Raw genomic sequence first — 22,777 nt, 5'->3', positions numbered from 1 at the left:
CCCTCAGCTTCTCCCTGCTCACCTAGACTCCATCTTCTTTCCCATCCTTCTCTGAAGTGTTCTAACTCCTTCTGTGCTCCTCTTTGATGTATTCTTCCCTTCTTCCTCAGACATAAAGCCCTATCAATTTGGCCTTTATATGCTGTATATCTGTGCACTCCTGCGGATATGGTTGTATTATTCTGTGTGTACGTTTTTTATGCCTGTCTGTCCTCTCCTACTCTGTATGTACAACATAAGCCCTAGCAAGGCTGGACTTTTTGTTGCTGTTCATTTGTGTTTATGCTTCATGCCTGGCCCATATTAGGCATCTGATAAATTTTATCGAATGAATGAGTTCACACTGAGTAGAAGCATGCCTGCATATGTGTTTGTCACTAGTATGTATAGAAAGGACAGAGGCTTGCTTGGCCCCACCCATTTTTCTGCCAGATGTCGCAACTTGAACTGCTAGGAAGCTCTACCCTACATCATGTAGTTCTGGGACTTAGGTATCTGAGAGTAAGATGGGAATGAGGACCCTTAAGTGCTATAGTACATATTCACTGATACCTAACCCCCGTGACTTGTGAAGAGGATATAGAGAGAGTTCCCAGGGAAGGAACAGAGGCTAAGAAGCAACTGAGGATATGGGCATAAGTCTTTCACAAACAAAACTACACAATAGTTCAACTCTGAAACTTTTATTGTCCTAGAAACAATCAATCATCTATGTAAGTGGTACTTGAGGGTAAATGTATGCACTCAGTTCTGTCGAAGTAGACGTGAGTGTCTATGCACAGCATCCACAAAGGCGCCCACGTGTTCTGGGTCCATGTCAGGATAAAGCCCATGGCCCAGGTTGGCAATGTAGCGTTGTGGTCCAAAGTCATCCAGCATCTGCTTCACCAGCTGTCCAATCTCCTCCTGGGGGACCAAGACGGCACTGGCTACAAGAGGGCCAGCAAGCCTCTGTCCTTTCTATACATACTAGTGACAAACACATATGCAGGCATGCTTCTACTCAGTGTGAACTCATTCATTCGATAAAATTTATCAGATGCCTAATATGGGCCAGGCATGAAGCATAAACACAAATGAACAGCAACAAAAAGTCCAGCCTTGCTAGGGCTTATGTTGTACATACAGAGTAGGAGAGGACAGACAGGCATAAAAAAAGTACACACAGAATAATACAACCATATCCGCAGGAGTGCACAGAAACTCAGACACACAGAGAGGCCCTGGCTGTTACCTCAGATGCATACAGGGCACAGGGGTCCAGGTTACCCTGCAATGTCACCGTCTTCCCCACACGCTCCCTGGAAGCAAAGCCAGTGCCACGTTCTAGTAACTGCATATATGGCAGCTTCCCACCCTCACCTCAGCCTCAAGGCCTCACCCTTCCATGGCTTACCGGGCTTTCTTTGGGGCCACTGTCCAGTCAAGCCCAACTACCTCATAGCCAGCTTGGGCCAGCTCCTCCAGGGCAAAATGCCCATCCTTAGCAAAGATGATCTGGAAAAAAGCAGATCACAGGCTACAGAGGGCCTTGCTACCACCACTAATCTTTCTTGGCTGTACCTCTGCTGCCCTCCAATGGTCACTCCAGTCCATGCAGGACTTAGCCTGAAAGCTCCACAGGCTCACCTTCACTCAACCCATCCCAGTCCTCACCATGGGCACTGGTGCCAGGCCTGCTTCCTGCAACCTGGCCTTCACTTGCTTGGCCACATCACGGATGTAGGGCAGTGCAAACTTGTTGAAGAGATGTGGGCCAAGATGCCCTGCATGGGACTCAAACAGCTGCAATGCCTACAGGTAGGGTATGGTGAAGAGAAACATGTAACACAAAGAGGAAGCACGTCAGGCCCCATATACAAAATCCACCTCAATTTTCCCCAGATGACTTCAATCCCTGATACTGTTCCAGTAAAATAATAATAGTAATAAGTTATATTTTCTTTACATCCCAGCACTAGCTTTGGTCTCTGAATACTCAGAGCATTAAGCCCCACTGCCAGTGTTAGCATGAGCTTGAATGCTCAGCTAGATCATTGGAGGCCAAGGTTCTTTCATGCGTGGCATTAAGACTGCCCTCTCAGGTTTAGGACACTCTTGCCTCTGGTCCTTACAGACCAAATCCCAGCCTATTTGTCTCTTTCTCAGGACTCACCTGGGCACCAGCCACCACTTGTCCTACCAGATATGGGATCAGAGCATCAGTGAGGATGCGAAGCAGCTGGTGACTGGCCTGAGGTCTCTGATAGAGCCAGCGCTTGGCCTGAGCCATGGTGCTTGATCCACCACCCTCAACCATGTATGCCATCAGGGTCCACTACAGAAGGATAGAAAGTTGGTGTCATAAGTGCAGAAGCCAGACTGATACTTCATTCCTTTGTCTACCCCAGACCTGCCAGAGTGATCTCCCCATGCCCCCAGTCCCTGCCCTGTCCCACATTACTGGGGCACCAGCAAAGCCAATCAGCGGCACACGTCCAGCCAGTCGCTGTCGGGTAAGGGTGATGGCTTGGAACACATAGCCTAGCTCAGAGGCTACCACTGCTGGATCCCGTAGGCGCTCTAGGTCCCGCTCTTCTCTTAATGGCTCTGGGAAGCTGGGTCCTTTGCCAGGTACCATGGTCACCTCCATGCCCAGTGCCTGGATGGGGGGAAAACATCTTCGTTCCCAAAATGGAACTCCAGGAGGAAAGATTCTGTTCAGCCCATTCCAGGAGAAGGAAAAGGAGAATAAAACTGCCAAACTCATCTTTTTCAACCTTAGTTTTTCCCTCCATCCAGTTAGGATAAGTGCCTATTTTGAAACTTCACTGGACTGATAGGATTTTCAAGGGGTCCTTGGATTATATTTCAGGTTCAGGTTTGAGTGGGTACCTGGGGTACAACAAGGATGTCGGAGAAAATGATGGCAGCATCCAGAGGGAAGCGACGCAGTGGCTGTAGGAAATAGGAGACAGGTTGCTAGGTGGCAAGCTGAAGGCATAAATCTTTCCCTCTTTTGTGGACCCCTCACCTGCAGAGTCAGTTCACAGCAGGCCTCAGGAGAACGACAAGTGCTGAAAAAGTCCTGGGCTGCCCGGGTTTCCCTAAACTCTGGAGACAGAGGGAAGACGGGGCTCAGCCTTGAGGCCTTCCAGAGTACTCCCCTGCCCCTCAAAAACTTTTCACCCTCCTAAGTTTTATCTAGGTTTTCAGGCCCTGACTCTCACCTGGTAAGTAACGGCCTGCCTGGCGCATGCACCAAACGGGAGTGTAGTCAGTTTCCTCTCCCCAGGCTGCTCGCAGGAATGTGTCATTCTTCAGCTCCGGAAAACCCTTAAGTCTGGCGATCAGGTCGGGGTGGGGGTAGGTGTCAGTATGCTAGGCTGAAGGCTGGGGAAAGCGCGGGTTCATAAGGCCGATTCAGTCCAGGACCGCTATCTACCTCCTCCAGGCCGCCTGTTCCGCCTCCTCTCTGCCTATCAGGTGGTGCACAAACTCTAGAAGGGCCCGCGCTGGGGCCTCTTCTCTCAACTTAGTCCTTACTCTCCCAAGCTCGAAGCAACTAGAGGGACTAGGGGTAGGGAATGAAGGCCCAGTAAGGATAGTCTGGGGGTCTTCGGACTAGAGTCTCAGAAACAGGGTTATCAGTGGGCTGGTTCATGGGCTGACAGATTTTCCAGGGTGGGAGATAGTCAAAGAGAAATTAAAGTTGATAGTCCCAGAATAGAGATCCTGGTTGGAAATCCTGAGGCATTCCTTGAATTAAGGTCCCTGGGATGAAGGTCTCAAAAATCCATGGTTTTAGGATTCAAGATCCCAGCTAACGGAGTTCAGGTTGAGAGAGCTCCAGGGTGGGGAAAGGGGCGTACGGGGATAGAGTCCTGAGTTGGAAGGCTCAAATTAGAAGCCCAGCTAGCCACCCCGCGTGCTCTGGAGAACTCACCCCAACCCGTCCGCTTCCATGGTTAGCTGTAACTGCGAGCTCAATCCTCAATTTAACCTGAATCTGAGCCTGCCCCCGTCAAGTCTAGGCTCCGCCCCTTTCTGGAGGTCACCAAGGGTGTCGCCATGTTGAAGATCACATGATCAGACTCCAGCGACAGCTCCTGGGCTGCCCTGGCTGCCGCCCGTAGGACCCCTACCTTTTTTCACCGTAAAGTCTGTTGTAGCGACGCAACAACAAACGCCCAAAAGAAAGAACTCCGCTGTAACTACATCTTACAGTGATATGTGGTATTTGTCCTCATCTGATGGTCTGAGTATGCCGGAGGCTTGGCGCAAGTCCCACTCATGATTCTAACAGTCTTATCCAACCAGGCATACTGAGAATGATGAAACCAGGCTGTACAGGAAACTGAAATCATCATGTACTTATATTACCCATTAAGAGCCTGGACCTGTAGTGGGTGCAGAGGTTAGCTTTCTGCTCAAGACAGCTTCGGCCTTTAAGGAACTACAAGACTGTGGGGAAACAGAAATCAGCAATCACATTAAAATGAATAATGATCACCAGTGGTCTTGGGATTAGGAGTGACAACCAGGGTCAACCCAAATGAATCAAGACTCCTGTCAGTAACAGGAAAAAGGGCCATTCTCTCAAACATTTTAGTCACACCATCCATAGGATAAGGAGTCTCGCAGATTTTAAAACGACTCGTTGGAGGTGGGAGGAAAATCAGCAGGCCGAAGGACCAGAAAAATGACTGTTGCAAAGATCCGGGTTAGACAGAATGGTGACTTGAATAAGGGTAGTAGCGGTAGATATTAAATGGTAGCAGCAAGGAAATGGAGAGAGGGAGATCAATCAGGTAGAAATCACCGATCTTGGGTTTAGCCGGCTGGGTTAGGGTGGCACAGAGGCAGGTAATATGGTTGAGTGTAGGAGTGCACAGGGCAATACCGTGAGAGCCGGGGCGCGCTTAGTCCAGAACATACGGTGAAGGCTGGCCTAAGGCGGGGCAGGGCGTGGTGGGAAGCTCAGTCCGCGGTCGCGCCAGCTGTTCGCCGGGCAGGGTCGGCCCTAGGCGCTGCCCTCCGCCACTTCGCCATGGCAGGTCCTGGCCCGGGCGCGGCGCTGGAGTCACCGCGGCAGCTGCTGGGCCGAGTGCGCTTCTTGGCGGAGGCAGCGCGGAGCCTCCGCGCCGGGCGGCCGCTGCCGGCTGCGCTGGCTTTCGTGCCGCGAGAGGTGCTCTACAAGCTTTACAAGGACCCGGCGGGACCGTCGCGCGTGCTCCTGCCCGTGTGGGAGGCAGAGGGCTCGGGGCTGCGTGTGGGTGCCGCAGGCCCAGCCCCCGCTACCGGTTCCGGGCCCCTCCGCGCTGCTCGCGACAGCATCGAGCTCCGGCGGGGCGCCTGCGTGCGCACCACGGGCGAAGAGCTGTGCAATGGTCACGGGCTCTGGGTGAAGCTGACCAAGGTGCGTTCTGCCCTGCCGGGGACCCTGTAAAAGACCCCCGGGACCAGAGAAACCTCTGGCTGTTTCCCTTTCCTCCCCTGTATTGAGTTGGGATTGCGTTCGGTGCCCTTTGCCCTGGGCTGGGCAGGGCGGGCGGCTGGGCAGTTCCCTGACGGTTGTCCCCATCCGGCGCATCCTGGCAGGAGCAGCTGGCAGAGCACCTGGGTGACTGCGAGCTGCAGGAAGGCTGGCTGCTGGTGTGCCGCCCGGCGGAGGGCGGAGCCCGCCTGGTACCCATTGACACTCCCGACCACCTCCAGCGCCAGCAGCAGCTCTTTGGCGTGGATTATCGGCCGGTGCTCAGGTCCTGCACATGCTGCCACATGGCGGGGCCAGGAGGGCTTGGGAGTACTTCAGCCACAGCCTGGGGTGGATGGGATACTGGAGCCGAGGCAGCCTTAAGAACAGGAAGGGGCGGGACGTGAAGGGAGCTCCGGTGGGGTGTCTGGAGGCGGGAAGATAGTGCACTGGAGAAGGCCTGGCGCTAATGTCCTGCTGTCCGCTGATGCCTCCCCATCCCACTCCCTACTCTGTGCTCACAGGTGGGAACAGGTGGTGGACCTGACATACTCACATCGCCTGGGATCGAGACCTCAGCCTGCAGAGGCATACGCAGAAGCTGTACAAAGGCTACTGTGAGTGAGATGGAATGGGGTGGGGAGGAAGGAGCTCTGCGTCTGGGCCCAGTCTAATAGGGGCTTGGGGTTGCTTAGCTATGTACCCCCGACATGGACCTACGAGTGCGACGAGGACCTGATCCACTTCTTGTATGACCACCTGGGCAAAGAGGATGAGAACCTTGGTAGCGTGAAGCAGTATGTGGAGAGCATAGACGTTTCCTCCTACACGGTGGGTGCTGGGGCTCCTCCCACCCCAGGCAAGATATAGTCACACCCCTCAAGGCTAGATCCAGAAAGAACTCCCACTTCCAGGCCAGGACCAAAACAGAGTGCCCACGGGCCACACTCAGTTCAGCTCCCCATCTTGGAAGTCTATAGGAACCCCTACACGCCCACCGGCCCCCCATCCCATACCAGTTGCCCTTTAGCCCAGCTTCACTATGCTTTCTCTGATGCTCCTGGGCCAGAGCACAAGCCTAGCGCAGGGAGGGAGAGTAACTGCTGACTCCACCTCTCTGCCCCTGCCCAGGAGGAGTTCAACGTGTCATGCCTGACAGACAGTAATGCTGATACCTACTGGGAGAGTGATGGGTCCCAGTGCCAGCACTGGGTACGGCTTACCATGAAGAAGGGCACCATTGTCAAGTGAGTAGGCTCTGGGCAGGACAGGGTGGGTGAGCCATGTGACTGTGGGTTCACAAAGACCCATGTTCACACTCTGACCCTTCAGGAAGCTGCTACTCACGGTCGATACCACAGATGACAACTTTATGCCTAAGCGGGTGGTGGTCTATGGGGGCGAAGGAGACAACCTAAAGAAGCTGAGTGACGTGAGCATTGACGAGTGAGCAGGCTGGCCTGGGGAGGGAAGTAGGGCGTGTTCCAAGCCTGGCCCAGTTTGGAAGCCTAAGTTTGAGTGAGACTCCAGCAATCTCTGAAGGCTTGAAACAGGGAGTATCTGCAGTGCCTCACACTCATCTCCTCAGGACCCTGATCGGGGATGTCTGTGTCCTGGAAGACATGACTGTCCACCTCCCAATCATCGAGATTCGCATCGTGGAGTGCCGAGGTGAAGCTTAAGGCAATAAGGAGGGAAAGAGAGCCCAGTGTGGAGATGGGGCAAACAGACAGTGAGTGTGGAAAGAAGAGGATGGGCTTGGAGCTGGGGTGAAGGTGATGCTGAACTAACTCCAGCATTTGAAGCTTTGGGGCCTGAACCAGGTGGGATGTGCCAGGTATAGGCCCACATTAAAGCCATACAGGTGGTTGGGCTCACCTGGAAGAGGAACTGAGTTGGAACCCTTAGGCATCCCACCATTATAGTGGTAGACAGAGGAATCAGCAGGAATAGATAAATTAGAATTGGATGATAGAAGGTGATCTTGAAGGTCCTGGGTTACTAAGGGCTAAGAGTGACAAAAGGCTGAGCATCCAAGGAGCCATTCCCAGGCCTGAGGGTCAAGGAGGCAGCAGGTGCCATAAATGACCTCACTCTGACTCCTTCTCCCAGATGATGGGATTGATGTTCGTCTCCGAGGGGTGAAGATCAAGTCGTCTAGACAGCGGGAACTAGGGTTGAATGCAGACCTGTTCCAGCCGACTAGTCTGGTGCGATATCCACGCCTGGAAGGCACTGACCCTGAAGTACTGTACCGCAGAGCTGTCCTCCTGCAGAGGTGGCTGTGGTCCCGGACCTGTGGGCCCTTCCCCTCCCCCAACATTGAGCCTTGTTTGTGTGCATGGATGAAGTCCCCAAGGTCTCATAGTGTAGGCTGTTCAAGGGTCAGAGTAGCCCCCAGGTCCTGCCTTCTCCTGTCCCTGTGTGTTGGGGAGTTGGGGATCTTACACATATGCCAAACTTTAGCTGCAGTCAATCTTTACCTACCCATGCCAGATTCATCAAGATCCTCGATAGTGTCCTGCACCACCTGGTACCTGCCTGGGACCACACACTGGGCACCTTCAGTGAGATTAAGGTGAGCTGACCCACCCAGTGATGGTCTTGGCAGTGCGTTCCCCCTTCCTGCTCATGTAGTTGTTTATTCTTTAGCAGAATTCCTAAAACCTTCTTTAGGACAAGATCTTTGCTAGGTCTGGGAACATAGGAAGACAGTCAGAACAAATGGTCCAAATTTAGTATTTGGGATGCTGTTCCCCATATGAGTGTGTGGAATACCCAAGGGCTATTGATAGCTCAGGCGGGGCAGGTTGCATGAGAGGTACATACTGGGAGTTACCAGCAACTCAAGATGACCTGAGAAAAGTGTGCAGGAAGGTATGAGTGTGACAGAGGGATGAGGGTGGGAGGATGTGGGCAGGAGGCAGGTCCTGGTTGCAGAGGGTCCTGTGGGCTGGACTGTGAAGCAAGGACTTTGTCCCAGGGTAATAGAGCTATTGGAAAGGTGGTAAGCAAGGTAATGACAATATTAGATTTTGTTTTGTTTTGTTTTGTTTTGTTTTAAAAAGCTCCCCTCTGGTGGCTGAACTAAGGAAGGGACTGGAGACAAGGACAGGGATGGACTAGACTTAGACTGAAATGATGGAATTGAATACAGGCAGAGAGGAAAGTTCCAGGGCCTGGACAGAGGCTGACTGCCACTCATCCTGCTCTGGCCACCTCTCCTCACTAGCAAGTGAAGCAGTTCCTACTGCTGTCCCGCCAGCGGCCCGGCCTGGTGGCTCAGTGCCTGCGTGACTCAGAGAGCAGCAAGCCCAGCTTCATGCCACGCCTATACATCAACCGCCGCCTTGCCATGGAACACCGTGCCTGCCCCTCTCGAGACCCTGCCTGCAAGAATGCGGTCTTCACCCAGGTCTGGACCACCTAGGGTCAGACTGAGATAGGACCAGTCAAGGGCCAAGGGGGCTAGGCCAAGAGGGACCTGAACAAGGTCTTTGGGCAAATATGGGGCCAGGTCTTGACATACTTTCCTATGACTCCCTTTTCCTCCTTGCCCCCAGGTATATGAAGGCCTCAAGCCCTCTGACAAATATGAAAAGCCCCTGGATTACAGGTATGGCATGAGAGTGAAGGGCTTACTCTGGACACCTGTGTGCATACACACAACCACACACTGCTCCAGGCACCCCTTGCCATGACTGCTTTTCCCAGTGGTCTCTGGGCTGATGAATTGCCCTGTACCCTGGCCCCACATGATGACAAATCTGCACACGTTTTTTGCAGGTGGCCCATGCGTTATGATCAGTGGTGGGAGTGTAAATTCATTGCAGAAGGCATCATTGACCAAGGTAAGGCCCTGAGGGAGGATGATAAGGGTCCTGCATGCTGCCCTATTAAAGTGATAGAGGATTTTCACCAGCTAATAATAATAGGGGGCCTATTCATTACCCCATTATGGGAGTTGGGCCCTTGAGTACCCAGCTGAGGGCATCTGTCATTTCAGGGGGTGGTTTCCGGGATAGCCTGGCAGATATGTCAGAAGAGCTGTGCCCTAGCTCAGCGGATACCCCTGTGCCTCTGCCCTTCTTTGTGCGCACAGCCAACCAGGTAATCTCCCTTTTCATCACTGCAAACCTCTCAGGTGCCAGATTGAGCTAGAAAGGGGGCAGAGGAGGGACTGAGCTGCTCAGGGCAACCTCTGGGCAGACAGGGAGAGGAGGAGCCACTGTACATTTGGAGGGATCATTTAGGATCCCCAGTGGAAAATGTTTAGGGAAGTCTTTGGGGTAGGAGAGTAGGGTGTATTTCATGTCACACTGACAGCTCTGTCTCTGGGGCAGGGCAATGGCACTGGTGAGGCCCGGGACATGTATGTGCCCAACCCCTCCTGCCGAGACTTTGCCAAGTATGAATGGATTGGACAGCTGATGGGGGCTGCCCTTCGGGGTAAGGAGTTCCTGGTGAGTAGCCTTATCCATACCCCAATCTAACCAGCCCTGGCCCCTGAAAGGAGGGGACAGCCAAACCTGGGCAGCTCAGGATAAGAAGACAGTGGGGAGTGTTTGTCACACAGGTCCTGGCCCTGCCTGGTTTTGTGTGGAAGCAACTTTCTGGTGAGGAGGTGAGCTGGAACAAGGACTTCCCAGCTGTGGACTCTGTGCTGGTGAGTAGGACCTGGAACCGGTGTTTCCTCTGCCGAGTCCCTAAAGGTTGGTCCTCCCTAAGGCAGTTCTGTACCTTGTTCTTCCACCACACACAAGATCCCTCTCCAATCCTGTCTACTTCCATGGCTTCAACTACTGTCTCTATACTCATGACCCCTAAAATCCTGACTTCTAGCCCCAGCCTCTCCTAAGCTTGGGGTCATATATGTATCTACATCCTGGATATTTGCCCCAAGATGGTGTTTCAGGCTCACTGTATTCTTTATCTTCTCCCAAGACTATTCTCCTCTAGGGCTTCTGCCTCAGAAGGGTGCCATGTCCCACTCCTCCCCATGCCAAAGCCCACAGGACCACCCTTCACCCCTCCTTCTCCCTTGTCCCCACATTGTTTTGTTGTTGTTGTTGTTGTTGTTGTTGTTGTTGTTGTTGTTGGGACAGAGTTTCGCTCTGTCACCCAGGCTGGAGTGCAGTGGTGTGATCTTGGCTCACTGCAACCTCCACCTCCCAGGTTCAAGCAATTCTCCTACCTCAGCCTCCTGAGTAGCTGGAATTACAGGTGCACGCCACCATGCCCAGCTAATTTTTGTATATTTAGTAGAGACAGGGTTTCACCATGTTGGTCAGGCTGGTCTCAAACTCCTGACCTTGCAATCCTCTCACCTTGGCCTCCCAAAGTCTTAAGTCTCCCTCTGTAATCTGTCTACTTCCCTCATATCACTACTATGTCCCTGCCTGATTGAGCCACCTTTTCTCCTGAGCTAACTGCTTACTAAAAAACTGGTGTCCCTGTCTCCATTCTTACCCATTTGGCCTCCATGCAGCCAGAGTAATTCATTTCACTCTCCTTATTTAAACTCTTAAATGGCCCGACCCTAGGCTTAGGATAGAATGCAGAATCTGTAAAGGCCTTACGTGAACCTGTATCTATGGCCACTTGGTTTACATTCAGGCCCTAGCCAAACAGATTCCTTAGGCCTTTTGCTCTTTCCAGCCTTCTCTAAGATGTTTTCTCTCCTAACCTTGCTTATGGCCCAGCCATCATTTGGGTCTCAGCTGAGATGCCATTTCCCACAGGATGCCTCCTCTGGCCTCCAAGGCTGGTTAGGTGTTGTCTTGATGCTTTAACAGCTCCTTCCATACTGACACCCTCATTCCCTGCTGCCTGCAGGGGCACTACCTTGCCTGGCTCTCTCTGCTTCCCTGTGAGCATCTTGAGGAAAGACAGGGACCATCTCCACAATGAAAAGGTTGTCTCCCTGCCTCTCTCCAACCCCCAGGTGAAGCTCCTGGAAGTGATGGAAGGAATGGACAAGGAGACGTTTGAGTTCAAGTTTGGGAAGGAGCTAACATTCACCACTGTACTGAGTGACCAACAGGTGGTGGAGCTGATCCCTGGGGGCGCAGGCATCGTCGTGGGATATGAGGACCGTTCTCGTTTCATCCAACTGGTCCAGAAAGCACGGCTAGAGGAGAGCAAGGAGCAGGTAGTACCCAGAGGCCAGTAGAACAGAGAGCTTTGGCCCCAGCCCCTGGGTGCTAGAGCGCAGCGTGTAGGCCACTAGTACTCCAAGAAATCTGGCCCCCATCACTCCTCAGTGCCACCTTCCTGCTGCTGAGTGTACAGAGATGCCCCCCAGTGTAAGACAGGAGTTGTGCCTTCTTCCCCAGCCAAGACTTTTACCCACTCCCCAGGTGGCAGCTATGCAGGCAGGTCTGCTGAAGGTGGTGCCACAGGCTGTGCTGGACTTGCTGACCTGGCAAGAGTTGGAGAAGAAAGTGTGTGGGGATCCAGAGGTCACTGTGGATGCTCTGCGCAAGCTCAGTGAGTTCCCCAAGGCGAGGCAGGGCAGGGCAGCACAGCACAGGGGTTGGGGATCAAGGACTGGGCAAGATGAAACCCAAGAATGAATACTGGCCTTATCTCCACTAGCCCGTTTCGAGGACTTTGAGCCGTCTGACACGCGGGTGCAGTATTTCTGGGAGGCACTGAACAACTTCACCAATGGTCAGTGGAGGAGGGCAGGGTGACATCTGGGTTTGGACTCTACTGCTGGGACATAGAGGCAGGGTAGAAGTTGTAGACCTTCCCTCACCATCCACACTGATGGTGGACACTGATTTCCTTTTCCTTCCAGAGGACCGGAGCCGCTTCCTGCGCTTTGTTACAGGCCGCAGCCGCCTGCCAGCACGGATTTACATCTACCCTGACAAGCTGGGGTGAGTGCTGGAGGGAGGCCTGAAGGTGCCGTGGCCACCTTCTGTCCTCCCTCCCCACATACAACACGTGTGCCCCAACACATCTTCCTGACATATGGTCCTTCAATGCCGCCAGCTACGAGACCACAGACGCGCTGCCTGAGTCTTCCACCTGCTCCAGCACCCTGTTCCTGCCACATTATGCCAGGTGGGTTTTTTCTTAGGCTCAAGTTGGGGCCCAGGGGATTCTCATCACCCCTGGTAGTGATGGAGGGGTCTGACCAAGTCCCCATTCCTGCAGTGCGAAGGTATGCGAGGAGAAGCTGCGCTATGCAGCTTACAACTGTGTGGCCATCGACACTGACATGAGCCCTTGGGAGGAGTGAGGTGTGCCACAGGTTGCGGGCCTGGCAGGACTACACAGGTCCCTCTTCACCAAGGCGAAGACACCTTTCCTGCCGCAGTTTGAGTCTGTGCTCATGATATGAGCTGACATGCTTGGCAAAATTCCGTGTGCCCTGCTCCTGTGTGCAGTTGGAATGGGGGCAGCTGGTGTGGTCAGGTGAACACTAGTGGCCCAGCCCCGCAGACCCACAAGCCCTACCCGTGCTGGGGCGTGCTTCCTGAGATATTTCACCTCTTGAGAGGGAATCTTCCACAAGCCCAGCACAAGCTGCCAGGCCTGAGCTACTTGAAGGGGGCCATCTAGGTCCCCAACCCATGGACTTTGCCTCCATTCTCAGCTCCCTTTTTTCTCCTATTTTTTCTCTGGCTTTCTTCAGCCATGACTCAAAACTAAAAACACTGGAGGTTGGTGGAGGCCCCTCTCCAAGCAGGGAGCCTGGGATGGGCAGGGAGCGATGGCCAAACTCCTTGGTCACCTGCTCCAAGAAGGAAGCAGTAGCTGAGCACCTGCCCTCATATACTGCTCTTTTCCTCCTCTCCCTCCATACTGGAGATGTGGTGAGCTCTGTTCTTCCAACCTAGTCTCAACAAAGTGCCACCACCTTCCCTGGCTTAGAACCCACATCCATTCAATGTGAACTCTTTACTACCATACAACCTCCCCATATTCATCACTTCTGTATCACTTCAGCCTGACTCCATCTGCTCTTTCACCCCCAAGATTTTGCACAGGTTGAGGCCAGTTATGTCCTTTTGAAATCTGTAATAGCTCCCCTTTCCCCAACTCTAAAGCCTAGACCTCAAACCTGCTCCTAGAGCTATGCACGCCCCTACCCCAGTTGACCATCCTCCTTTCAGGGCCTCCATGACACTCCATGAAAAGAAGTTCTTGCATACTGGAAAGTTGAATAAATAGATGAATTCATTCCTTCAGAATGTGTTTATTGGGCCCTGGGCTTAGGCACAGGGATCAGAATGAGAAATCGACTTTAATGCCCTGCTAGGAGCCAAGAAGATGAATATTAAGTGTGAGTAATAGGGCTTCTCAGTGACAAATGCTGCACAGTTACACATCTGGAGCTGAGCAGGGACATAAGGGCCCCACTGCCCAGAAAAGAGAAAACAAACAGAAGCTGGCCTGACATTTTCTGGCATGGATATGGTGATTTGGAGGATGGAAGTCCACTTCTGGAACCAACTGGGCAGAAGAATTTGACATCACAGAAGACAGAGACTTGGGAGGGCTGACAAACCAGCCAAGTCAGGGTTGTTGACAGAAGTCAAGTCCGTAGCATCTTTATTACGTTGCTCCCAGCCCCCCAGCTAAGGTGCAGTATTTTTGGTTTTTGTTTAGGTCTCTGTTGCCTAGGCTGGCATGCAGTGGTGCAATCACAGCTCACTCCAGCCTGGGCCTCCTCGGCTCAAGTGGTCCTCCCACCTCAGCTTCCTGAGTAGCTGGGACCACAAGTATGCCACCACTTCCAGCTAATTTTTTGCAGAGATGGGGTTTTCCCTATGTTAAGCAGGTTGTTCTCGAACTCTTGGCCTGAGGCATTCCCCCACCTCAGCCTCCCAAAGTGCTAGGATTATAGCCCTGAGTAGTCTTCAGGAACAGGTACCTGGGGCCAGGCATGGTGGCTCACACCTGGAATCCCAGCACTTTGGGAGGCTGAGGCAGGCGGATCACTTGAGCCCAGGTGTTTGAGACCGGCCTAGCCAACATGTTGAAACCCTGTCTCTACTAAAAATACAAAAATTAGCCGGGTTTGGTGGTGTGTGCCTGTGGTGCCAGCTACTTGGGAGACTGAGGCAGGAGGATCACTTGAGCCTGGGAGGTAGAGGTTGCAGTGAGCCAGGATCATTCCACTACACTCTAGCCTGGGCGACAGTGAGACCCTGTATCAAAAAAGAAAAGGAATATCTGGGAGAACCCTGTGTGTGAACAGTACCCCTACACCCCCACAGTGGGCAGTCACACCCTCAAGCACAGCCCCAGGGTCCTAGTTGTCTCAGAGTCAAGGTACAATGTGAGACCTTGTGGTGGCCGATTGCACAGAGAAGTGGCTTGTGCAGAGTCCCGCCCTGGCAACTCTTCCCCTCCTTGTCCTCTAGGGTGCGCCCTGATGCTGCTCTAGTTGGGAAACTACTGTGTGAGGGGTTGATCTCCTCTGTCCATTGTTTGCACCCCGAGGCCTATCCCAAAACACGGAACTTAAACAGCTGAGTCTTGGCTGTCACCGCCCTCCCCCGCCCCCGTCCCCCTGCACGTTGGGTGGTGAACCCCCTTCCCTCCCAGGGAGCAGAAGGGACAGGAACCCCCGAGGCCACCACCCTCACCCAGCTCTGCTCTTCCCAGGTCAGAGGTGTACCTCTCCCTTCTCTCCCCTCAGGAGAGGGGCCCCAGCCACATGCACCTGCAGGAAGTAGTCCGTTTCTGTTCCTGGTATGGTCACATGAAGACTTTAGTCCCTCTTTCACTCACTGTATATTTTGTAGCCTGCATTTTATTTAACCCTTCATTCGTTCATTCCGTAAACTAATAGGCATCAAGCACCTAGGTCAGGCACTATACTAGGTGAATGGATAAAATCCTGGCTAAAGCAGTGATAATTTTAGCCCTCATGGGATTTAAACTCTAATGGGAGAGACATATATAAACAAAGAGTTGCATAAACAACATTTAACAACATTTGTGTAAATGCCACAAAGAAGTGAAAATTAAGAGGACAAAACAGGATCATTCTAACCAATGCAGCTCAATGAAATGCAAAGTCCCTAAGGCATGTAACTGAACACAAAGGCCAACTGAGAAGCCTGTTGAGTACTGTGTTGCTGGAGTGTAAAGGGAAGAGAGAAATGAGACTCCAGCCTTACAAGGCCAGTTTTAGGATTTTATAATGAACAGCCCTGAGGGTGTTAAGCAAGAAAGTGACATAACTATATTTGCCTTTGGTGGCTGTGTAGAGAAGGGGTTGAGAAGGAGACAGCTGGCAGGGATTAATCAAAGCAGGAAATGGTGACTGGGACAAGAGGCACTTATTTTAACCATTTATTTATTTATTTGATACAGTGTCTCCCTATGTTGCCCAGGCTTGAGGGCAGTGGCACAATCTTGGCTTACTACAACCTCTGCCTCCCAGGTTCAAATGATTCTCCTTGTCCCAGGTCCCAAGTAACTGGGATTACAGGAGTCTGCCATCATGACCGGCCAATTTTTGTATTTTTAGTGGAGACAGGGTTTCACCATATTGGCCAGGCTGGTCTTGAACTCCTGACCTCAGGTGATCCACACACCTCAGCCTTCCAAAGTGCTGGGATTACAGGCATGAGCCACCGTGCCCAGCCAATTTATATTTATTTTAAACCCTCTGCAGATGGACATTAAGATTGTTCACAAATTTTCAATACTGAAAACTACAGATCTTGCAATCAACATCCTCATGCATATACCATTGCATTATCTACTTATTTTCTTAGAATAACTTCTTAAAATCACTTCATTGAGAAACTGCCCTATAGGAAGGATGAATCAATTTTCAATCCCTCTAGTGTCTTATTTCCTAAACTCACCACCCTTGAGCATTAACACTTAAAATGTTTATTGACAATTCAGTGTGCTGAAAAATGGTAAAAGTGTTATGTTTTATTTGCATTGTTTTATTTACTATATCGAGCCATTATTTTTCTTCTTTATGAGCTACACTTCATATATTTTTGTCCATTTTTCTGTTTTTATTATATTTTATTGATTTGTATTAACCTTTGCATGGTACTAAAATAATAAAAGCTTGGTAGTTGCTGATCATCCTCTTAGCAAAGCACTGTGATAAGTAACATACATTTATTATCTTGTTTTATCATTTTAACAACTCTGTAAAGTAAGTACTATTATTATGCCCTTTTCCACATGAGAAACCTAGAGCGATGAGGAATTAAATTACTTGCCCAGGATAAGTGGTTAAGTGATGGAGATCAGGATGGTGGTTTGCCAGCTCCAAAGCCTGTTGACTTAGTATCTAAGGTGTTGTATCCTAACCCCTTTGTCTGTCATGTCAGGTGTTACAAATGTTTTCATAGTCTGTCCTTTACCTTTTAATTTCATGTGTGTTCATTTCTAATGTAAAAAGTTCAAAACTCTTTTCATAATTTATTTTTGTTAGGATTTTTTTTTAGACAGGGTCACTCCTTCCTTCAGACTGGAATGCAGTGGAATGATCTCGGCTCACTGCAACCTCCACCTTAAGGCCAAGCGATCCTCCCACCTTAGCCTCCCAAGTACCTGGGACTACAGCCATGCAACACCACACCCAGCTAACTTTTTTTCTTTTTTTGTAGAGATACGGTCTCGCCATGTTGCCCAGGGTAGTCTTGAACTCCTGGGCTCAAGCAGTCCACCTGCCTCAGCATCCCAAAGTGCTAGGAGGCATAAGCTACCATGCCTGGCCAATAATTTTTTATTTTTAATTTTTGTGGGTACATAGTAGGTGTATATATTTATGGAGTATAGGAGATGTTCTGATACAGGCATGCAATGTGTTATGATCACATCAGGGTAAATGGGGGTATCCATCCTCTCAAGCATTTATCCTTTGTGTTGCAAACAATCCAATTATACCTTTTTTTTTTTTTTTGGTTTTGTTTTTTGAGACAGGGTCTTGCACTGCAGGCTGGAGTGCAGTGACGCAGTCTTGGCTCACTGCAACTTCCCTCCTCCCAGGTTCAAGTAATTCTCCCACCTCAGCCTCCCAAGTAGCTGGGACTACAGGCATCAGCCACCTTTTCTAGCTAATTTTTATATTTTTAATAGAGATGGGGTTTCACCATGTTGGCCAGGCTGGTCTCGAACTCCTGACCTCAGGTGATCCGCCCACCTCGACCTCCCAAAGTGCTGGGATTACAGGTGTGAGCTTCCATGGCTGGCCTCTTTTATCTGTTTTTAAAAGTACAACTAAAGTATTATTGACTATAGTCACCCTGTTGTGCTGTCAAACACAAGGCATTACTCATTCATTCCAACTATTTTTTGTACCCATTAACCACCCTCTTCTCCTCCTAATCTCCCCACTACCCTTCCCAGCCTCTGGGACTCTTCTACCCTTCTCCTCTTCTACTCTTATCTCCATGGGATCAATTATTTTGATTTTTAGACATCAAAATTTTTATGAATTCAACATTTTTTCTTTATGGAAGAACCCATATATTGGATATATACCATGGGGAGGCGATATGCTGTTGTGTACTAGTTAAGAGCACATTGGAGTCAGCTTGACTATAGCCATATTCTGGCTATGCCACATACTAGCTGTTGACCATGAGCAAGTTGCTTAACCTCCTGTGCTTCAGATTCCACCTTTAAATTTTATTTATTTATTTATTTTTTTTTTTTGAGATGGAATTTTGCTCTTGTTGCCCAGGCTGTAGTGCAGTGGTGCCATCTCGGTTCACTGCAACCTCTGCCTCCCAGGTTCAACCGATTCTCCTGCCTCAGCCTCCTGAGTAGCTGGGATTACAGGTATGTGTCACCACCCCTGGCTAATTTTGTATTTTTAGTAGAGACCGGGTTTCTCCATGTTGGTCAGGGTGGTCTCGAGCTCCTGACCTCAGGTGGTCTGCCAGCCTTGGTCTCCCAAAGTGCTGGGATTACAGGGGTAAGCCACCACTCCCAGCCTTAAATTTTTTAATTAATTATTTTTAATTGACAATAATTTTATATATGGGGTACAATAGGATTTTTGGTCTATATATACATTGCACAAAGTGTCAGTCAATTAACATATTCATCTCACAACTAAACATTTTTTTGGCAAGAATGTTAAAAATCTGTTCTTTTGGCAATTTTGAAATGTACATTTTTATTAACTGTGGTCACCTTGCAGTGCAATAGATCACTAAAACCTATTCCTGCAGCCTTACTGAGATTTTGTACCCTTTGATCAACATCTTCCCTTTATGACCCCCTAGCCCTCTCTGTTTCTATGAAACAGAGCCTGGGGGACAGAGTGAGACCTTGTCTAAAAAAATGGTGTTAATACTCATGGCTTCTATGATATCAGTTAAAAAAAAAATAGTCCTAATAAAAATAAGGCCTGTAATCCCAGCACTTTGGGAGACCAAGGCGGCAGATCACTTGAGGTCAGGAGATCAAGAGCAGCCTGGCCAACATGGTAAAACCCTGTCTCTACTAAATACAAAAATTAGCTGGGCGTGGTGGCGTGTGCCTGTAATCCCAGCTACTCAGGAGGCTGAGGCAGGAGAATTGCTTGAACCCAGGAGGCAGAGGTTGCAAGTGCTAGCATTACAGTTATGAGTCACTGTGCCTGGCCAAAATCAACTTTTTTAAGATTCCACATATAAGTGAGATCAGTGTTTACCTCTTTGTGCCTAGCTTATTTCACTTAGCATAATGTTCTCCAGTTCCATCCATGTTGTTACAAATGACAGAAGATCTTTCCTTTTAAAGCTGTATAATAATATTCCAGGGTGTGTGTGTGTGTGCGTGTGTGTGTGAGAGTGTGTGTGTGTGTGTGTGTGTGTATGTGTGCGTGTGCGTGTGCGTGTACTGTTCATCCACTGATACACACTTAGGTTGCTTCCTTGACTATTGTGAATAAAGCTGAAATGAACGTGGGAGTTCAGATATCTCTTCAACATTCCAATTTCAATTTCTTTGGATATATACCCAGATGGGGGATTGCTGGATCATAAGATAATTCTTTCTTAGTGTTAACAGTTTTTCGTTTTTTTGTTTTTTGTTTTTTTTTTTTTTGAGACGGAGTTTCAGTCTTGTTACCCAGGCTGGAGTGCAATGGCATGATCTCGGCTCACCGCAACCTTCGCCTCCTGGGTTCAGGCAATTCTCCTGCCTCAACCTTCTGAGTAGCTGGGATTACAGGCACGCGCCACCATGCCCAGCTAATGTTTTGTATTTTTAGTAGAGACGGGGGGGATTACAGGCACGCGCCACCATGTTGACCAGGATGGTCTGGATCTTTTGACCTCGAGATCCACCCGCTTCGGTCTCCCAAAGTGCTGGGATTACAGGCTTGAGCCACCGCGCCCAGCGGTTTTTGGGTTTTGTTTGTTTGTTGAGAAAAGGTCTCATTCTGTTTCCCACTCTGGAGTGCAGTGGTACAATCTAGGCTCACTGCAACTCAACCTCCTGGGCTTAAGCTATCCTCTGACATCGGCCTCCCAAAGTTCTGGGATTTCAAGTGTGAGCCACTGTGCTGGGCTCCAATTTAAAAACAAGGGAAATCAGCCAGTTGAAAAGTCGTTTTCAATAAAGGAGAAAAAATCACCAAATTGATTAAATCACTTATTTTTTAAATTTTATTTACCAACTTAGAACATGAATGCCCCGATTCTGACCTTCAAAACCACCAATGAAGAAAATTCTGTGTGCTTGAAAAATACTAAAGTTCTAATTAATGAAGACTCTTTACAAAATCCTTTTGTTAAATGCTGTAGCATCATTTTATCTCTAACTTACCATTGGATCTATTGGGCAGTTACTGGGCTTATATACCAAAATAAAATGCAAAGCTGGATGTGGTGGCTCATGCCTGTAATTCTAGTTCTTTGGGAGGCTGAGGCGGAGAGGGAGGGATCTCTTGAGCCCAGGAGTTTGAAACCAGCCTGGCAACATCATAGTGAACCCTTGTCTCTACAAAAAAAAAAAAAAAAAAATTTAATTAACCAGGCAAGGTGGCAGGCGCCTGTAGTCACAGCCACTCTGGTGACTGAGGTGGGAAGATCACTTAAGCCCAGCAGGTCAAGGCTGCAGTGAGCTGTGATCATGCCAGTGCACTTCAGCCTGGGTGACAGAGTGAGAATCTATCTCAATCAATCAATAAAATGCAAATATTTTAGTATGTGCAAGTGTTTGCCAAAGTGGATTTTTTTTTTTTATCTTTCATTCACTACTCTAAAAACTAATTCTCTGCCCCACTGACAAGTCTCTGGCCAAATGGAGTAGATGAATATTGTGAAGTGGCCAGCAAATTCCCAGAGAGATCTTTAGAAGACCGTGGGAAGAGTGTTAGTGAGCCAAGGCCCAAATTTTGAAAGGTTTCTTTTGTCTTTCACAGTTTAGAAGGCTTGCTCCTGTTAAATTATTCCCCCACCACATATGAACACACACACACACACATATATATGTATATGCACAAATATCCCTTAGAGAATAATTGCTGTCAAGAGGAAACAAACATTTTAGGGAATACCCTGTATTTAATAAGCATTTATTAAGTATTTCCTGTGTACTTAATAAATAATAAGCATGGGGCTAGGCATGGATAATAATATGGATTGACAGTGAGGAAGAAAGTTCAGGGGAAGAGATGTTTTCAGTGACCTGGCTCTCAACCCAGTTTTCCCACCACCAAATGGGAAGTCAAGGGAAAATAAATGAGATTCCAATTCATCCATTATTATTCACTTAGCATGCCTCAGGTTCTATGCTAGGTCCTGGGGAGAGAGGAACAAATAAGATAAAGCACTTATCTTCAAGGGGCTCCTAGTGTGATAGAGAAGACATGGAAAAAAGGATGACAATCTTTTTTTTTTTGAGATAGAGTCTCGCTCTATCACCAGGCTGGAGTGCAGTGGTATGATCTTGGCTCCCTGCAACTTCCACCTCCCAGGTTCAAATGATTCTCTGCCTCAGCCTCTCCCGAGTAGCTGGGACTACAGGTGTGTGACACCACGCCTGGCTAATTTTTTGTATTTTAGTAGTGACAGGGTTTCACAACATTGGCCAGGAGGTCTTTTATCTCCTGACCTTGTGATCCACCTGCGTTGGCTTCCTGAAGTGCTGGGATTACAGGCATGAGCCACCGCGCCTGGTGAGGGTGACAGTCTTTTATGAGTGCCATAATGTAAGTACTAGAAGCAGTAAGAGCCAGGAAGAATCCATAAGGCAGCAGTTCTTCAAATGTGCTCCATGGGTTCCTGGGAATTCCTAAGACCCTTTCAGGGGATCTGTCAGGTCAGAACTATTTTCATAATAATACTAAAATATATTTACCTTTTTTATCATATTGATATTTGCATTGATGGTGCCAAAGCAGTGGTGGGTAAAACTTCTGGTACTTTATTGAGCATGAATCAAAGCATTAGCACCAAACTATACTAATAGTCATTTTATTTTTTAGTGCCACAGGCTTGCACTGTGGCACTAAAAAATAAATATGAAATAAAAATAAACAATAAACATTAAGGCCAGGCAGAGTGGCTTACCCCTGTAATCCCAGCACTTTGGAAGGCTGAAATGGGAGGATCCCTTGAACTGAGGAAGCAGAGGTTGCAGTGTGCCAAGATCATGCCACTGCACTCCAGCCTGGTCAACAGAGCAAGACCCTGTCTTTTTTTTTTTTTTTGAGACAGAGTTTCGCTCTTGTTACCCAGGCTGGAGTGCAATGGCGTGATCTCGGCTCACTGCAACCTCCGCCTCCTGGGTTCAGGCAATTCTCCTGCCTCAGCCTCCTGAGTAGCTGGGATTACAGGCACGCGCCACCATGCCCAGGTAACGTTTTGTATTTTTAGTAGAGACGGGGTTTCACCATGTTGACCAGGATGGTCTCGATCTCTTGACCTCGTGATCCACCCGCCTCGGCCTCCCAAAGTGCTGGGATTATAGGCGTGAGCCACCGCGCCCGGCCAAGACCCTGTCTTAAAGAAAAAAAAATAAATGACCAGGCACGATGGCTCATGCCTGTAATTCCAGCACTTTGGGAGGCAGAGACGGGTGGATCACTTGAGGTCAGGAGTTCAAGACCAGCCTGACCAACATAGTGAAACCCCATCTCCACTAAAAATACAAGCATTAGATGGATGGCGCATGCCTGTAATCCCAGCTACTCGGGAGGCTGAGGCAGAAGAATTGCCTGAAACCAGGAGGTGGAGGTGCAGTGAGCCGAGATCATGCTACTGTACTTGAGCCATGCTACTGTTTTTGAGACAAAGTGAGACTGTCTCAAAAATAAATAAATAAAGTCAGTTACACTTAGGTCTTTAGTAAATTATATTAGGTTTATTAAATCATGGCCTGAGTACA

At 49.4% G+C, this 22,777-nt stretch overlaps 2 protein-coding genes across 8 annotated transcripts; one reads left to right on the top strand and one right to left on the bottom strand.

Moving 5' to 3' along the window:
- Positions 1-667: 667 nt before the first annotated feature.
- On the bottom strand, positions 668-4,074 carry UROD (uroporphyrinogen decarboxylase). Of its 7 annotated transcripts, none has more exons than XM_032247373.1 (10): positions 3,926-4,074; positions 3,210-3,322; positions 3,014-3,093; positions 2,875-2,961; positions 2,444-2,641; positions 2,156-2,317; positions 1,657-1,794; positions 1,397-1,497; positions 1,235-1,301; positions 668-906 (listed from the first exon to the last, which is right to left on the bottom strand). In XM_032247373.1, the coding sequence occupies exons 1-10, from the start codon at positions 3,943-3,945 to the stop codon at positions 745-747; spliced, it is 1,128 nt and encodes a 375-aa protein (XP_032103264.1). In that variant the 5' UTR covers positions 3,946-4,074; the 3' UTR covers positions 668-744. The 7 variants fall into 7 exon arrangements, with proteins under 7 accessions (XP_032103264.1, XP_032103265.1, XP_032103269.1 ...); XM_032247374.1 differs by having other exon boundaries at positions 2,875-2,937; XM_032247378.1 differs by lacking the exon at positions 2,156-2,317.
- A 533-nt stretch (positions 4,075-4,607) lies between these two features.
- Positions 4,608-13,651, top strand: HECTD3 (HECT domain E3 ubiquitin protein ligase 3). Its single transcript, XM_032247372.1, has 21 exons — positions 4,608-5,398; positions 5,581-5,741; positions 5,980-6,072; positions 6,151-6,286; positions 6,587-6,702; positions 6,788-6,901; positions 7,044-7,126; positions 7,568-7,733; positions 7,952-8,033; positions 8,688-8,870; positions 9,019-9,071; positions 9,242-9,306; positions 9,462-9,565; positions 9,799-9,918; positions 10,032-10,121; positions 11,400-11,606; positions 11,815-11,944; positions 12,053-12,127; positions 12,258-12,339; positions 12,455-12,526; positions 12,620-13,651. Exons 1-21 carry the CDS (start codon positions 5,030-5,032, stop codon positions 12,702-12,704), a joined length of 2,586 nt encoding a protein of 861 aa, XP_032103263.1. The 5' UTR covers positions 4,608-5,029; the 3' UTR covers positions 12,705-13,651.
- Positions 13,652-22,777: the final 9,126 nt, after the last annotated feature.

The sequence above is a fragment of the Sapajus apella genome, unplaced genomic scaffold, assembly GCF_009761245.1.
Source record: "Sapajus apella isolate SASKATOON/1434 unplaced genomic scaffold, GSC_monkey_1.0 scaffold62, whole genome shotgun sequence".
Lineage (NCBI taxonomy): Eukaryota > Metazoa > Chordata > Mammalia > Primates > Cebidae > Sapajus > Sapajus apella.
The sequence above is the reverse complement of the archived record's forward strand: the minus strand, read 5'-3'. Positions and strand labels throughout refer to the sequence as shown.

Coding starts and splice junctions, on each gene's coding strand:
- HECTD3 (XM_032247372.1), top strand. CDS start 5,030: ATGGCAGGTCCTGGCCCGGGCGCGGCGCTGGAGTCACCGCGGCAGCTG. Junction 6,703..6,787: donor AAGAAGGGCACCATTGTCAA/GTGAGTAGGCTC, acceptor CTGACCCTTCAG/GAAGCTGCTACTCACGGTCG. Junction 12,340..12,454: donor ATCTACCCTGACAAGCTGGG/GTGAGTGCTGGA, acceptor CAATGCCGCCAG/CTACGAGACCACAGACGCGC.
- UROD (XM_032247373.1), bottom strand. CDS start 3,945: ATGGAAGCGGACGGGTTGGG. Junction 3,323..3,925: donor ATGGAAGCGGACGGGTTGGG/GTGAGTTCTCCA, acceptor CCTGATCGCCAG/ACTTAAGGGTTTTCCGGAGC. Junction 2,642..2,874: donor ACATCCTTGTTGTACCCCAG/GTACCCACTCAA, acceptor CCCCCCATCCAG/GCACTGGGCATGGAGGTGAC.